The sequence below is a fragment of the Telopea speciosissima genome, chromosome 9, assembly GCF_018873765.1.
Source record: "Telopea speciosissima isolate NSW1024214 ecotype Mountain lineage chromosome 9, Tspe_v1, whole genome shotgun sequence".
Taxonomy (NCBI): Eukaryota; Viridiplantae; Streptophyta; class Magnoliopsida; order Proteales; family Proteaceae; genus Telopea; species Telopea speciosissima.
This window is the reverse complement of record NC_057924.1, coordinates 54080439-54095815: the sequence shown is the minus strand read 5'-3', so window position 1 is coordinate 54095815 and position 15377 is coordinate 54080439. Positions and strand designations below refer to the sequence as shown.

Sequence of the window (15377 nt, the reverse complement as noted above, 5' to 3'; positions counted from 1 at the left end):
AACGGTCTTTTTTTTTTTTACCGTGTCTACCTCAGTAGACCAGATAAAATTGTGCATCCATCGTTCTACTGTTATCATTGAATCTGGCCACTAATAGACCGCAAAATTATGGATAGGCATGCCTACAATTACTGATCTGACAAGTTCCACCCTACCGGCCATAGACAAAAGCCTGCCACGCCAACCCTGAAGCCTTAATTTTGTTCATCAAGGGATTCATTCTATCTCTGGTAACACGGCCCTTAAATATTTCCACCCTAAGATAACGAGTTGGGAGGGAACACACGGGAACACCCAGCGTCTCTAAAATAAATCTTCTTCTATGGGGAGCAACTTTGCCAAAAAATAATTTGCTTTTATCCAAGTTAAATTTCTGCACTGAGAACTCCTGATACTTTAATATGAAAGAATTCAAATTCCTCACATACCTTGCCGAAGCATTCATGAAGATGAAAATGTCGTCTGCAAAGAGTGGATGACTTGGCACCATCACTCCCCTAGGACTGAGAGAGCCTTCATCTTCCCCTCATCTAGAAGCTTTTTGAGACACCTGCATAATACTTCTTCTGCAAGAATAAATAGCAAAGGGGATAAAGGATCACCTTGTCTAAGACATCTCTCAGCACTAAAAAATCTGACAGGCCCTCCATTTAATAAAACTGAAATTTTTGAAGAAATCAGGATTTTCCGTAGCCACCCTATGCACTCATCTGAGAAACCAAACTTCTTCAAAACCATGAACATAAAATTCCATGACAGTGTCATAAGCCTTTTGCACATCTAGTTTGATTCCCATGCCCCTACCATGCATTTGCTTCCTTCGAAAAAAGTTCATCACTCAGCCCCTGCATCTCAATAGTCCCTTGGATACTGTCCAAATTGGCCTTGGCAGAAGCTAGTTTGAGAACAAAATTGGGAAAAGCTGATCTCGACCAGGATCTCAGAATTGGTTTCAACCTTTTGAGTTTTTGTGCCAAATGAGAGATAGGATTTCCCCTCACTTTCCCTTCCAAGAAAGCCTTCACAACTTGAATAAACTCATCATGATCACCCCAAAATATATGAAAGCGAAAGGGAATATTCACTGCTCTTGATACTACTTCAGAAATGATCGCTAGGGGGGCATGGTCCAAGCAAGAGCAAGGGAGCACCCGCTGGGAGCAATCCTGAAAATGACTTATAACCACCTCTCATTATAGAACTACAATCAAGAGTGGCTGCCACGTTACCCCTTCTTCTATTATTTGTCCAAGTAAATTTCTTACCTTGGGAGGAAGCCACAATAAGATCACACACATTCACCATTGCTTGGATATTCACCGTCGAACTAGCATTAAACCTTTCGGGGCCTCTCTTTTCATGGGACAACAACGTAGCATTGAAGTCCCCTATAACTGACCAAGGTAAAGAAACCGAAGAGAGGGCTGCGAGGTCTACCCAGAGATCTCTTCTCAAGGCCCTAAAACAACTAGCATGTATCAAAGACACCATCACCCTCTGCCCATTCCACTCCATAGAAATCAAAACATCTTGCTCTGATTGCTTAAGAATTAAAGGACGGTGCAAATTTGCTTTCCATATGAGATTTGAAATATAATTTGTGCGATCATTGGGAATAAGGTCAACTGCGTAACCCATCTTGTTGAGGTCGATGCAGGAGATTCAATGTCTTGTATTGAGGAAATCCAAGTTGAACATCGTGAACCCGGGCCATGCATATGCAAGTACGATCTTCAGAAATTCAGCGAGTTCTCCTCAATGCTGTTTCCAAATTTCTTGGGAGTTCAAACTAGTTTCTTTTATGATTTCAGTGCTTTCTTCATTGGGTTATAGATAGCCTAGAATTCAAAAGTTATGGATTGAATCAGATTCTCATGCAGTTGTGATTTGTATTACTAGTCTCTCTTTTCCTTGGATGTTTCTACAACAATGGAATCATTATGATGAGTATGTTTCTTCCATTTTCTGAAAGATATCTCATTGCTATAGAGAAGCAAATTCAGTTGTTGATATGTTAGCAAAGAAAGGAGCCAAAAATTAACCTTCAGCTTATTGGCCGTTGCATCCTCTATATATTAGTCATGAAATCAGTTGGGATGCCCAAGATAGGCCACGTTTTCAGTTTGATGATGGATAGTATTAGGATGATTGTATTATATCTTCTATTTACGGTTTTCTACTAATGGTCATGTCAAAGATGGAGTCTTAGGACTTCTTCTCTGTTATTATTTTGTTTGCCTTCTGGGTATACCAAGTGTTTGAGTTAAAATAATACCGCAAGCGTACGGGTCAATCGTAGCTACGGGTCGAACACGAGGAGATATACGCCACTCTATTTAACTAACTTAAAAGTAATGCAAAGTGAACCAAATTAAAGTGTTAAATTAAACTAATTAAATTAATGAAAATTAATGCATCCTAACTCATAAGCATCTAACAAAATTAAGGGATTAAATTGGCGTCCTAACACATGAGCATCTAACCTATCAGACTAGCGCAAATTGAAAGGAATAAAAATGCAGCCACACATAATAACCACATAAAAAGGAATAAGGGAATAAAAGTGCATCCACAAACCACAACCGTATAAAAATAAAATAAAAGAAATAGAGGGAGAAGAAGAAGAAGATAGAGAGAGATAGAGGAGAGGGAGAATGAGATTGAGAGTTTAGATAGTAAAACCTAGATGTGTTTGCATGAATGTAATTGAAAAGCTTGAATACTTGCATAAACTTACCATGGCCTCCTCTTCTAAATCTTCAAGTCTTGTCATCAACTTAAGAACTTAGACTAGAAGGCTTAAAACCTAAACTAGAATTAAGAAATTACAACCCAATTGAAGGCTTAAATTGAAATTAAAGCATAAACTAAATCTATTACAACCATTAAATGAAAATAAAAAAGCAAACTAGAACTTATAAAAGTAAAAAATCACAACTTAGAAGGAGAAGAAGAAAAGAAATTTTACTAAGTGAATGAACTAAAAATTATACTAAAAACTGAATTAAAATTGAACTAGAAACTAACTAAAAACTGAACTAAAAAACTAACTTCTTACAACCCAAAGGGCAAGGGGTATTTATAGGGGGAAGAGAAGAGAAGAGAGAAGAGGGAAGTGTAGGAAAAATATTCCCTAAGAAAAAAGAATAGTCTCTTCTCCTTCCTCTTTTACAATGCCTTGAATCCTAAGAAAAAAGGAAAAAACATAGAAAAAAGAAGAAGAGAAAATTGTTTACATAGAACTTCTATTTCTAGAAAAATAAACTTCCAATTATAACAAGTGTTTCATTTTCTTTGTAGATATCTTCTCCAAGCAATAAAATCAAAGATGCTTTGACTTTTCAACTTTCCATAGGTGAGAGAATATCTTTCAAAATAAATCTATCCCAAGTAGAATTCCAGAAGTGCCCTTGAGAAGTTGGAGGAGAGAGAGAGTAAGGGTGATGACTAGGATTCCTTCAAGAATAAATAAAATACCCATTCTGTCCTTCAGAAAACGTGGAGCATGGGGTGCTTATATAGGCCTCACCATTGTGTTCCTTGCGAAAAATCACCCAAAATAGATCCAAATTTCGTCCAATTTGGAGTTCGGGAGCCCAAGATATCTCAAGTTGAAGTTGGACTGTCCAGAGCCCTCCAAATGGAATCTTTCGGGTACAAGAAAAATAACTTCTAATAATTGCGTTAAGGTCCCTGAAACCTGAACTTTCGATTCACTTTGTCCCCAGCCGACTATCAATAATTACAAATAAACCCCTATAGACCATTTTTCGCGCTTCGTTACGGAAACGGCCGTAACTTCTTCGTTTCAGCTCGGAATCAAGTACCGTTTGAACCGTTACGAAGCTGACTTGATGGGCTACGCATCCAAGCCATTAACACCTTTAAACAACTTAAAAACATTTCCTTAGCATCATCTCCTCCATTTTCACAAGAATTCACCTAAAACCTGAAAAGCACGAGAAAGCACCGAGTAACTCTGTCCAATGTGGTAAAATGTATGCTTTATGCCCTAAGATTTCACACATAAATGTGCTCATCAGATTTCCCCACACTTGAACGTTACTTGTCCTTAAATAAAGCAAAAGAAAAACTAACCTAGAATGCAGTAAATCCTAATTCACTTTCGTAGGAATCACGGTTGCACTTAGCATGTGCAACAAGCCTTTGAACCCCCAGGTTACCCCTAGTGGACGAGTTGTGTCTCGTGGGTGTTTGCAATGAATATACACTCAAAATTCAATTGTAAATGAATGCTGCAAATTTTAATCATAGCATAAGTATGACAATGCACATAATCCCAAAAAGTGTTCAACCAAAGACCAAGGAGCCAAAGGTTCCCCCACACTTGAATTTTATCACCCCACATCAATTCAAGTAACAAGTATGCATCAAGTTCAAGGGATCTCCTCATATTTTCTGAACACTTCTCACCTTCAAGTAAACCCCCCATAGCATCGATGGAACCAAAGACTTAGGCATTGAGTATTGTTGACCATACTTTTTTTTTTCAGGCATTAAGGCAAAAGTTTTTTTCTTTCTCAACCACAAACTCTATTTCTACTCCACTACTGTTCTCTAAATGACATGATGGAGCATACACCAGACACCCAAATACTTGGTAGCTTCGCTTTTTGCATATATCCATAAGACATTGAGACATTGATGCAAGAGTTTTTTTTTTTTAGTTTCCTTCCAAGGAATTTCGATCAAGTCACCCTGCTTCATGAGGCACAGTGCCCTGTCTAGTCCCAAGGAATTCCACTTTTTTTTCTGTTCCTTTTTTTTTTTTTTTCATTCACTTCCACTTTCATGCCTTGCCTTGCCACAAACAAATTGGTCTCAACTACTAGCCAAAAGATCAAAGGGTCCATAAAACACATAGAGGAATCTAGCCATCAAATGAAATAACGCTCATATTTTCCAATTCAATCACTCTCACCGGATACAAACCAACCACCATCCTTGAAAAGGGATTTTTTTATTATTTCGCATGCTAGGGTACCTAATTCCCTCTTTCTCTTACTTTACAAATCGAAGAGACTTATGCACATAACCAAACCATCACCACAATCAAAATTTATCAATTAAGCCCAACATCTCCCCCACACTTAATTCATGCAGTGTCCTCAATGCATGCATAAAAGAAAGAATAAGGACAAGGGAGGAGATGAAGGGGCTTACCGGATATAATCAACAAAGAGGATCATGAAGAGTCATGAGCTCTACAAAAAGTGCTAGGAGCATCAACAGAAATCTCAATCCATGGCCAGTAAATGGAGAAATAACTTCAGACCCAGAAAACACTCGACCATGAATTTTAGTAAAGTGAGAAATAATATAGAAGTTAAGCACAACTGAGAAATATCCAATAGAAAAATCTATCCTCATGGGACAGTGGAAAATGAAGGCATTAAAACTCAGGCCATAAATCTGTCCCTCCTCTCCTGTTTGCAATGTAGAACACCTATCATTCTTTGAAAAACCAATCAAAAACGGATCACAATAAGCATAAAAAGGATTATGAATAACCTCATCTAAATAATCATAAAAAATTGGGGGTTTACTCAAATCAATCCTAGCAATACAATTATCCGCTCTTTGCATAACTTGGTTTGCCAAATAAGGATCATGGAAATATGCTTGAAAGGCATTATGACTAACATTGTCCTCCTCAATAAAATCGTCAAACCTAAGAGGTTTGGACAAATCAACATGTGAGATAATGAAATTCTCAAAATGACAATTATCTAAGTTTTCCAAAGAGAGAGGGGGAGATCGAATTTCCTGGCTTTCTATGTTATCATGAAAATCTGATTCTAAATCAATAAATTCACTAGGCTCACTAAAATCAGAAATTTCAGGAAAAAGTTGGACTTCCCCAGGTAGCTCATCAAATCTCGCTTCACTAATATCCTGATGAGACTCAATCTCAACAAATAAATCATCATGAAAAGCAGCTTGTTGGGAATGACTCTCATTAACCTCAAATTGGGGTGGTGGACTTTCAATATCATTAAATTGGGGATGGGGTGGTTCATTCTGAACAGGAATCTGGTAACATAGACTAGGTTCAGGCTGACTAGGTAATGTACCCATTTCCTCCTCTTGTAACATGGTGATCAGTTGAGAGAGTTGCTTCTCCATGGTATTGTGGTTTGTTGTGAGAAGGGCTATGTTCCTCTCAAGCTCACTCAGTCTGGCCTCCTCACCTATGTTTTGAAATTCAGGGGGTTGGTTGTATGGTTCAAGGAGAGGTGGCCCATTGAGATTCAATGGAGGGTTGGGCATTGGAGGATGAAACTGACCATGATATTGGAAATTGGGTGGTCCAGCTTGGTTATTCCATTGATCCCACGAGAAATAGGGATGTTCACTCCACCCGTGATTGTAAGTGCCAAAAGAATTGTATTAAAATTGAGGACTCACATTCTCATCACCATTGCTACCCCCATAAAGATTTGGGCATCCTTCCATAACATGGATAGTCTGGGGATGTGACCAATTAAAATTTCTCGAAAGCCCATAGTTGGGTTGGGGAGCAAAATTGTACTGGGGTGGTCCAAAATTGTTCTCTATCTCACTACTTTTGGCTTCCCTAACCTGTTTAAATATTTCCTCCAAAATCATGGTTGCCTTAGCATAGGTCCATCTTTCCCCCAAAGTCTTATATGGAAGTGTATCTCCCATTATTCTAAATTAACCACCTATCCCAAATTGAGGTCTCCCATAAACAAAAAATTTAAAGAAAATAAAAGACTAGAACAAAAAAAATACTAAAAACAAGAGGGAGCCCAAGGTAGATAGTGCATCTATCCCTCAGAAATCGAAACAATGGTTCCAAAGCTGTAAGGTTACCATATATGTTGATAGCAAGGGAACCCGTATAGTCTTCACGAGCTACCTACGGGCGACTCCAAATGGATTCTGATGTAGGGTGGAGGACTACTATACGTTTATGTTTCCAACGCTCTCACTATGTCGCTTTCCTGTTATCAAGAGTGGTCACCTCCAAAGATAAGTCACATGCCAATCCAAACCACCCAACGAATCAAGGGGCACCAAGATTGGCTGGGTTTGGGCATATGAAGGACTTTAGATTGGGCACACACTATTTGAAACAGAAGAGAAACAAGAAGAGGTTTTCAAAAACTTTTTTTTTTATTTTTTTTAGAAAAAGAAGAGAAGAGAATAAACTAAAATACTTCGAACTACTTAAAAATCAAAAAAATAAAGTGGTCAATAATCTCCCCGGCAACGGCGCCAAAAACTTGTTTGAGTTAAAATAATACCGCAAGCGTACGGGTCAATCGTAGCTACGGGTCGAACACGAGGAGATATACGCCACTCTATTTAACTAACTTAAAAGTAATGCAAAGTGAACCAAATTAAAGTGTTAAATTAAACTAATTAAATTAATGAAAATTAATGCATCCTAACTCATAAGCATCTAACAAAATTAAGGGATTAAATTGGCGTCCTAACACATAAGCATCTAACCTATCAGACTAACGCAAATTGAAAGGAATAAAAATGCAGCCACACATAATAACCACATAAAAAGGAATAAGGGAATAAAAGTGCATCCACAAACCACAACCGTATAAAAAAAAAATAACAGAAATAGAGGGAGAAGAAGAAGAAGATAGAGAGAGATAGAGGAGAGGGAGAATGAGATTGAGAGTTTAGATAGTAAAACCTAGATGTGCTTGCATGAATGTAATTGAAATGCTTGAATACTTGCATAAACTTACCATGGCCTCCTCTTCTAAATCTTCAAGTCTTGTCATCAACTTAAGAACTTAGACTAGAAGGCTTAAAACCTAAACTAGAATTAAGAAATTACAACCCAATTGAAGGCTTAAATTGAAATTAAAGCATAAACTAAACCTATTACAACCATTAAATGAAAATAAAAAAGCAAACTAGAACTTATAAAAGTAAAAAATCACAACTTAGAAGGAGAAGAAGAAAAGAAATTTTACTAAGTGAATGAACTAAAAATTATACTAAAAACTGAATTAAAATTGAACTAGAAACTAACTAAAAACTGAACTAAAAAACTAACTTCTTACAACCCAAAGGGCAAGGGGTATTTATAGGGGGAAGAGAAGAGAAGAGAGAAGAGGGAAGTGTAGGAAAAATATTCCCTAAGAAAAAAGAATATTCTCTTCTCCTTCCTCTTTTACAATGCCTTGAATCCTAAGAAAAAAGGAAAAAACATAGAAAGAAGAAGAAGAGAAAATTGTTTACATAGAACTTCTATTTCTAGAAAAGTAAACTTCCAATTATAACAAGTGTTTTCTTTTCTTTGTAGATATATTCTCCAAGCAATAAAATCAAAGATGCTTTGACTTTTCAACTTTCCATAGGTGAGAGAATATCTTTCAAAATAAATCTATCCCAAGTAGAATTCCAAAAGTGCCCTTGAGAAGTTGGAGGAGAGAGAGAGTAAGGGTGATGACTAGGATTCCTTCAAGAATAAATAAAATACCCATTCTGTCCTTCAGAAAACGTGGAGCATGGGGTGCTTATATAGGCCTCACCATTGTGTTCCTTGCGAAAAATCACCCAAAATAGATCCAAATTTCGTCCAATTTGGAGTTCGGGAGCCCAAGATACCTCAAGTTGAAGTTGGACTGTCCAGAGCCCTCCAAATGAAATCTTTCGGGTACAAGAAAAATAACTTCTAATAATTGTGTTAAGGCCCCTGAAATTTGAACTTTTGCTTCACTTTATCCCCAATCGATTGTCAATAATTATAAATAAACCCCTATAGACCATTTTCGTGCTTCGTTACGGAAACGGCCGTAACTTCTTCGTTTCAACTCGGAATCAAGTGCCGTTTTAACCGTTACGAAGCTGACTCGATGGGCTACGCATCCAAGCCATTAACACCTTTAAACAGCTTAAAAACATTTCTTTAGCATCATCTCCTCCATTTTCTCAAGAATTCACCTAAAACCTGAAAAGCACAAGAAAGCACCGAGTAACTCTGTCCAATGTGATAAAATGTATGCTTTATGCCCTAAGATTTCACACATAAATGTGTTCATCACCAAGACGTTAGTCCTGTGCATCAATTTCATATTTTTTAATATAATCTTTTGTTGACTTTTAGTAACAAAAAAAAGTGGGGGTGCAAGAAACAAACCATATAGAATCCTTTTTATGGAATTGAGAATATATCTAATCTACCCAAATACCTTCCCATTTTCAACGAACTTACATACCAATTTGAGAATCCAATCTATATTAACCTCCATGACCCTCCTTAAACCTCGCCTCGTCCTCCTTAGGAAGGCAAACAAACCTAGATAATGGTGTGCAGAAATTTATTATTATCACTGTTTTTCTGTAGGAAAACACTCATTATGAATTCTACTTTTTGCATGACAGAGAAAGGCAAACCAATAACACATGTCCAATAAATGTAAGAGCTCTGTATAACTGACCTTACTACTCCAAGTGACCAACATAAGACAATAACTTTGCTTTCGATAGTTGGAGTCTTTTCCAAACATTGTCTAAGATAAGAGAGAATGATGGGTAGTCAGCTTAGTGGAGATCAAGGGTAGCTTAGATACTTGACTGGAAGATGACACATAGAGAAGCTCAGAATACATCCCACCTCTCCTTAGCCTCATCAGAGATACTAGTGAAGAACAACTGGGATTTTTGCTGATTATCGCAAAGGCTCGACATAGCAGTATATGAATTTAAGGATGCCAATACTATTTCAAAAGATGAGTGGGAGGCCTTCGTTAAGACCATGATGTCATCTGCGAAGGTAAGATGTGATAACTGGATTGCCTTAAATTTAGGGAAGATACAATAAGCTTTTGCTTCACCTTAGATTGCAAACTCTGAGACAAAACCTCCAATGCCAGTGATGGGTCCTCTTTTGCCCCTATTGAAAGCGGATTGATTGTCACTAATCAATCCATCCATCACTCTCTTGAGTTTTTTCTTTTTGGAATTAGAGACCTTTAGTTGGGGGGGGGGGGGGGATAGGCCCCAAGATGGTTTGAACTCATGACCTCTTATTTGAGGAGTTGGTCTTTTGACAACTGAGCTGACTTCTTGGGGTCACTCTCTTGAGTTGATTGGCTAAAATCTTAGCAACGTTATAAAGAACGTTACAAACAGATGTAGGTTTGAAATTTGAGAAAGAACTAGCCCCCTCTAGAGCCCTTTTATTTTATTAGGAGTGGTGATCTCCGCCCAGGAGTGCATGGGGGCGCAGGCTGCACCCAGACACATGGGGCGAGATGGGGTGATCATTTCGGTCATTTAGGGGGTGGGACGGTCATTTTGCCCACCCCCAAGTGTCTTGGCACACCCCAGTGCAGAGAACATATTCCCTTTTTTATTATTAACAAAACTTATTGATGTGGCTCAACATACTTAGATCTAGCTATTGCGATATAGAGTTTCATACACCGCCATGCAGCAAGAGATTTCTTTTCAAATAGAAACAGTCTTCAACAAGGTGTTCTACAATTAATGGATATGCTCAGAATGAATCTTTTCTTCTTATGTTTGAAACCATGAAGTAGAGAACAGATAAAGAAAGAAAAAGGAGGTAAAATAATAAGGTATTGTCCTCACAAACAAACAATCTATAATAGCTGATACACATTAAATAAATCTCCAAAATATACAATTTGGGGAGAAAGGGGATTCAAGAACAGAAAGCTGGGGAACACAAGACCTTGTATTCACTACATATCTCTCCTTTTCACATCAAAGGACTGATAAGATAAGTCAAGCTTTTTCTTTCTCTACCCACCTCTCTTTGCTTTTCTCTCTTGTCTTCTTTCATTTATTTGGTTTTTTCTCAAAGACTTTAAAGTGTGGATTTTCCTTTCATGAATTCCCAAAAATTGAACTAGCCTTGAATGATTTTCCCCACTTTGAAAGGTAAGAGAATGGAAAGAAGAAAAAAGAGGACCCATCTTATATCAACTCTCTTGCAGGGCTTTTCAATCATGTCTAAGACATGTACTTGGTTTTAACTAGTGAGAGCTTCTGTTCCTCTACTTTCTGTCCCATCCACTAGTATTTCCAAAGAATGTGGGTATCATGAGTCTGTTCAAAATCAATCAAAACTCTATACTCTTTTCCTAATCTGCAGACTGTAGTTTCTGGAAATAACAATAAATATAATATGATAATGGATTTTTAAGGTTCATAACCAGTGAATGAATTGAACCACAAGAGTGTAACTAAAGTTGTCTTAGTGGGCTTTGCTTCTGTTTGCCATAAACCCCACCTACAATTTATGTAATTATCATCAGTTGTTCCCTGTCCAATCAAAGAGGCTGAAGGGATCTAAGGCTTTGTTATCTCTTTCTTCATCCATTTTCTCTCCATTAAATCCTTGAGAAAGTAAGAGATTTAGTGGGTCTGGTTCCAATTCTGCCAGATCTGCAAAGAAGCTATCAGATTGGTCAGAGTCTGGAGGTGCCGGCCTATAACTCTGAGGGAAACCTTGATTGAATTCACTGTCATCCATGTCTACTGCTTTTTCTGACTCAATCATCTCTTCCTCCTTAATAGCTGTAGAAGCTGCTGATCCCATGGGAATAGTGGGTGGCACACTATGATCACTAGTGTTTTCCTTATGTTCTTCCTTCAAATTTGTGGATTTTTGGGTTTGTGAAGATGGTGAGCTCTTTGAAGCTGTGTTGTTGTTCTTTGCAGGCTGAGATCTGGATGAGCCAGCAAGAGCATTTCTTTGGGTTGGCCATGGATGATTATGTTCAGAGGTGTAGGTAATGACCAACATGTTGGGATCAGTTCTACTCCTCTCGACTTGTTTCCTTGCAGAGCAACCTTTAGAGCTGCTGCATCTATAATAGCCCCTGGGAGGTTTAAAGATGACAGATCAACCACAAAAAAAAAAAAAAACATCAAATTAACAACCCAAATTCTGAAGCATGAATCTAATTTCCTGCAAAATATATATTTATTCATTTTAATTAAACCCCAAAATGTAGACGGTGAAAACCCACTCTGATACCATGGGAATTTAAACTTGTGTTTGGTATGCATTCTAAGTCGATTTCGCATTCTTGAACGATAAAAACAACTATTTTTATCATCCGAGAATGCGAAATCAGCCCAGAATGCATACCAAACACAGCCTAAATTTCCATCCTAAAAGTTCAAACTGGTAGGTGAAGGGGACTTCTAAGTGTTTAAGAGGGGGGGGGGAGGCTAGGTTGTAGCCTATGTGGGACTAAACTCCCAACACTTCCATGATTAACATGTCATTTATGATAGAAAAAAGTTTTTTATTGGATTCTTAACCAAAGTTTAAACAAGTTAATTAGCTCTATTAATAAAGAAATTTTGGAGTACCTCAGCCATTTCTACTCAAGCTAACAAATTTGAATCTTACCTTGGATAAGGAGAACCTTTGATGGGTTTCTGACCATACTTTCTCCATGCCCAGAGATCTGATGGCACTACTTCTCCACTAGGCCTGCTGTTTGCAGCTGCTGGTGCTGGGATGCAAACCACCTTCTTTGCCTGGCTCTTTCTGAACAACAAAACCAAGTTGATTATCAGTGTTGGTTTCTTGTAGAAACATAGAAGAAGAATAAGAAGAATTTCTGATAAATCTATACTCTTAATCTATTTCTTTTGTAGTGAGTGTTCCATCTGGCACTAGTACTTTAAAGAAGAAAAAAAATTCTTTTAGTTGGAAGATAAAAAGTGCTTTGCTTCTAGGTCAGAAAGATAAAAGTGTAAATTATGTCAAGTCCAATATGGTGACATGGGATTGATCCTTTCAGTCAGGCTGGCAACTTCAAACAAACAAAAGGTGGGCTTAGCAACAAAAGTTGCAGATAATTATATAAAATAACTAATTTTGTGCTTATTCATGTCACACTTGCAGAAAAGAGCTTTGGTTGTAAAAGTTGACAGAAAGGGACCTCATCTTTAAATCATAGAGCTTCTCATAATTCTTCCACTAATTTAGACAAGTTGTGTGATCATTGTTAATCATCCCCAACAAAATCAAGCTCTTAGATTATCATCATAGCTTGGGCTTAACTAAAAGGAAAATAAATATTAATAATAGTTAGTAATTATCATAATTAAAATTTAAGCCATAATTATATGAACGAGGAATCACAAGTTTACAAAAATTTTTAGAGAAAAAAATACAAGTCTTTAACATCCAGACATTCTTAGACGAATATAAAGACATAAAAGATAGAAATTAAAAATCCCTACAGAAAATAAGAACGACGGAATTACCTCAAACTAACAAAAGCGATATCTTGCCCGTGCCATAAAAAAGTCAAAATTAATAATCATGTACTATGATCATATTCATAGATCATAGGAAAACTAATTCTACAATCAAAGTTTAGATAGGGAAAAATTAGTACTTACCTTCTCTTGATACCCGGATTTCGTGGTGAGGAGATCTGAACTCCTCCATTCTCTATGGAGCAACCTGTGGAGTTGTTAACCCTAAGTATATCATTAGCAGCTAAAGAAGAAGTCTTAATTCCTCTAGGTGAAGCTGTCATGGTAGATATGCCATGAGGGGAAACTGGCATAGCTGTATTAGGTGAGATCTGAAGCATCCTTGAGAAGATATTACAAGGCCTCATCTCTTCATCCAAAATTTTCTGAGCAAGAAGATTACCAGTAATATTACTACTACTACTACTCTCTTGGATATTCATCTGAACCAAGCCTGTACTAGAATTTGAGCTATCAAAGCCTGCAATTCCAAGTTCTTGAAGCAATGAATCGCGCGAATTAGAGAAAGGATCGCCGAAATCATCGGTGCCGCTGCCGCCGCCGCCTTGTTCTAACATGGACTGAAAATTGGTGGGTTCTGAAGGGAATTGCCAGTCTAAAACTGGGTTGTTTGTACTAGTTCCAGAACTGCTACCACCTGCACGAACTATATCTGCCAAATCGCCTTGATAATTCTCCATCTTTTGGAAAGATAAACTACACATATTAATAAAATAAGAAGTGTAAGTAAAAGGAATTTGATTTATTCATTGGACTCTGGTTTTGATCAGTTTTGAACCCAACAAAAGAAAAAAAGTACTTGAAATTATATTTTGTTTTTGGGTTTGATTGATCTGGAAATCAAAATTGGGATGATGGGTCTTGCTGGGATACCAAAAAAGCAAATAGGTTGGGAAGGTTGAAATTGATGTTCTTCTCAAAAACAAAGTATGAAGTTTCTCAGAAGAGAGAGAGGTGTTTTCTTACTCATATAATCCTCCAACGCTGACTTTTCATCCTATCTCTCTCTTGAGAGAGAGAGAGAGAGAGATTGATCTGTTAGAGTATTGAGTTGGGTGGGTTTATCATTTAGCATCAAGAGGCTCAAAATCTCTCAGCAAATGTTAGTTTGCTTTTTTAATATATTTTATTTAAGTATTGATATCTCTCTCTTTCTATTACAGAAGACCTTTCCAAAAAGTCTTTTTTAAATAGGTTGCAAAGAATTATAGAAAAGAAAAGGAGGCGGCAAGTAGCCGCATTTCTCGGTTGCTCTAACTGATTCCATCTTTCTTCTTTTAAAAAAATATGAAAAAAAGAACGTTAATTGGTGTTGCGTCTGGGTATATATCTGCATCTAAACACAGCTTGATGCAAAAAGATCGATGCTGTCCTTGGTCATTCTTGCTTTTCGAGGGCAGTGTTGATCTATTTGTGCCGAATTATGTTTAGGCATAGGTACACAAATCCAGGCAAAGCATCAGTTAGCATTTTTTCTCCCAAAATATATATATATTAAGCTTGTTAGAGTTTCTTCTACTTCTTCTCATTTTTATAAGAAATAAATCAATACTGTAACAGCTCTATACAGCTTCATTTTTATTATTATTTTATCTTCTTTTTTTTTTTTAATGTTTTACTCTCCTACAAATTCTATCTTTATTTTTTTCCTCTTATAAAGTTATATTAGCCTTATAGTGCTTTAGTAATTCACCACTTCTGTCTTCATCTGCTTTTAGCTCAAACAAAACCTATACTATACTACACACACAGCAGCCATGGCATCTTCTCTCTCTCTCTCACAGTCATGATCTTTGGATTCTGTTGTACAATCCAGTGGAGGGGATTGATTGGCTGGGTAATTATTGAATTGAAGACAATGTTTATTATGTATCTAACAAAAGTCATGGCCACAAATATTCCAAATTGGTGGTCCATCAAAGTTATATTGATGATTTGTTTAATTTTTTTTAAGTTTAGAAATTTTCAAAGTCAGAGGATTCTAAGAGAGTTACACAAAGAAGGGATTAAAATTATGCTCTTCACTAGAAAAAAAAAAACATGTTTAAGTTTGTGTTCCCATGTGTTAGAAAAATCAATGCACCAGAATG

General features: G+C 37.0%; 1 protein-coding gene across 2 annotated transcripts; it reads right to left on the bottom strand.

Moving 5' to 3' along the window:
* Positions 1-10896: 10896 nt before the first annotated feature.
* On the bottom strand, positions 10897-14317 carry LOC122639610 (probable WRKY transcription factor 14). Of its 2 annotated transcripts, XM_043832484.1 has the most exons (4): positions 14254-14317; positions 13411-13983; positions 12407-12547; positions 10897-11867 (listed from the first exon to the last, which is right to left on the bottom strand). In XM_043832484.1, the coding sequence occupies exons 2-4, from the start codon at positions 13965-13967 to the stop codon at positions 11297-11299; spliced, it is 1269 nt and encodes a 422-aa protein (XP_043688419.1). In that variant the 5' UTR covers positions 13968-13983; positions 14254-14317; the 3' UTR covers positions 10897-11296. The 2 variants fall into 2 exon arrangements, with proteins under 2 accessions (XP_043688419.1, XP_043688418.1); XM_043832483.1 differs by lacking the exon at positions 14254-14317 and having other exon boundaries at positions 13411-14235.
* Between the last annotated feature and the right edge of the window lie 1060 nt (positions 14318-15377).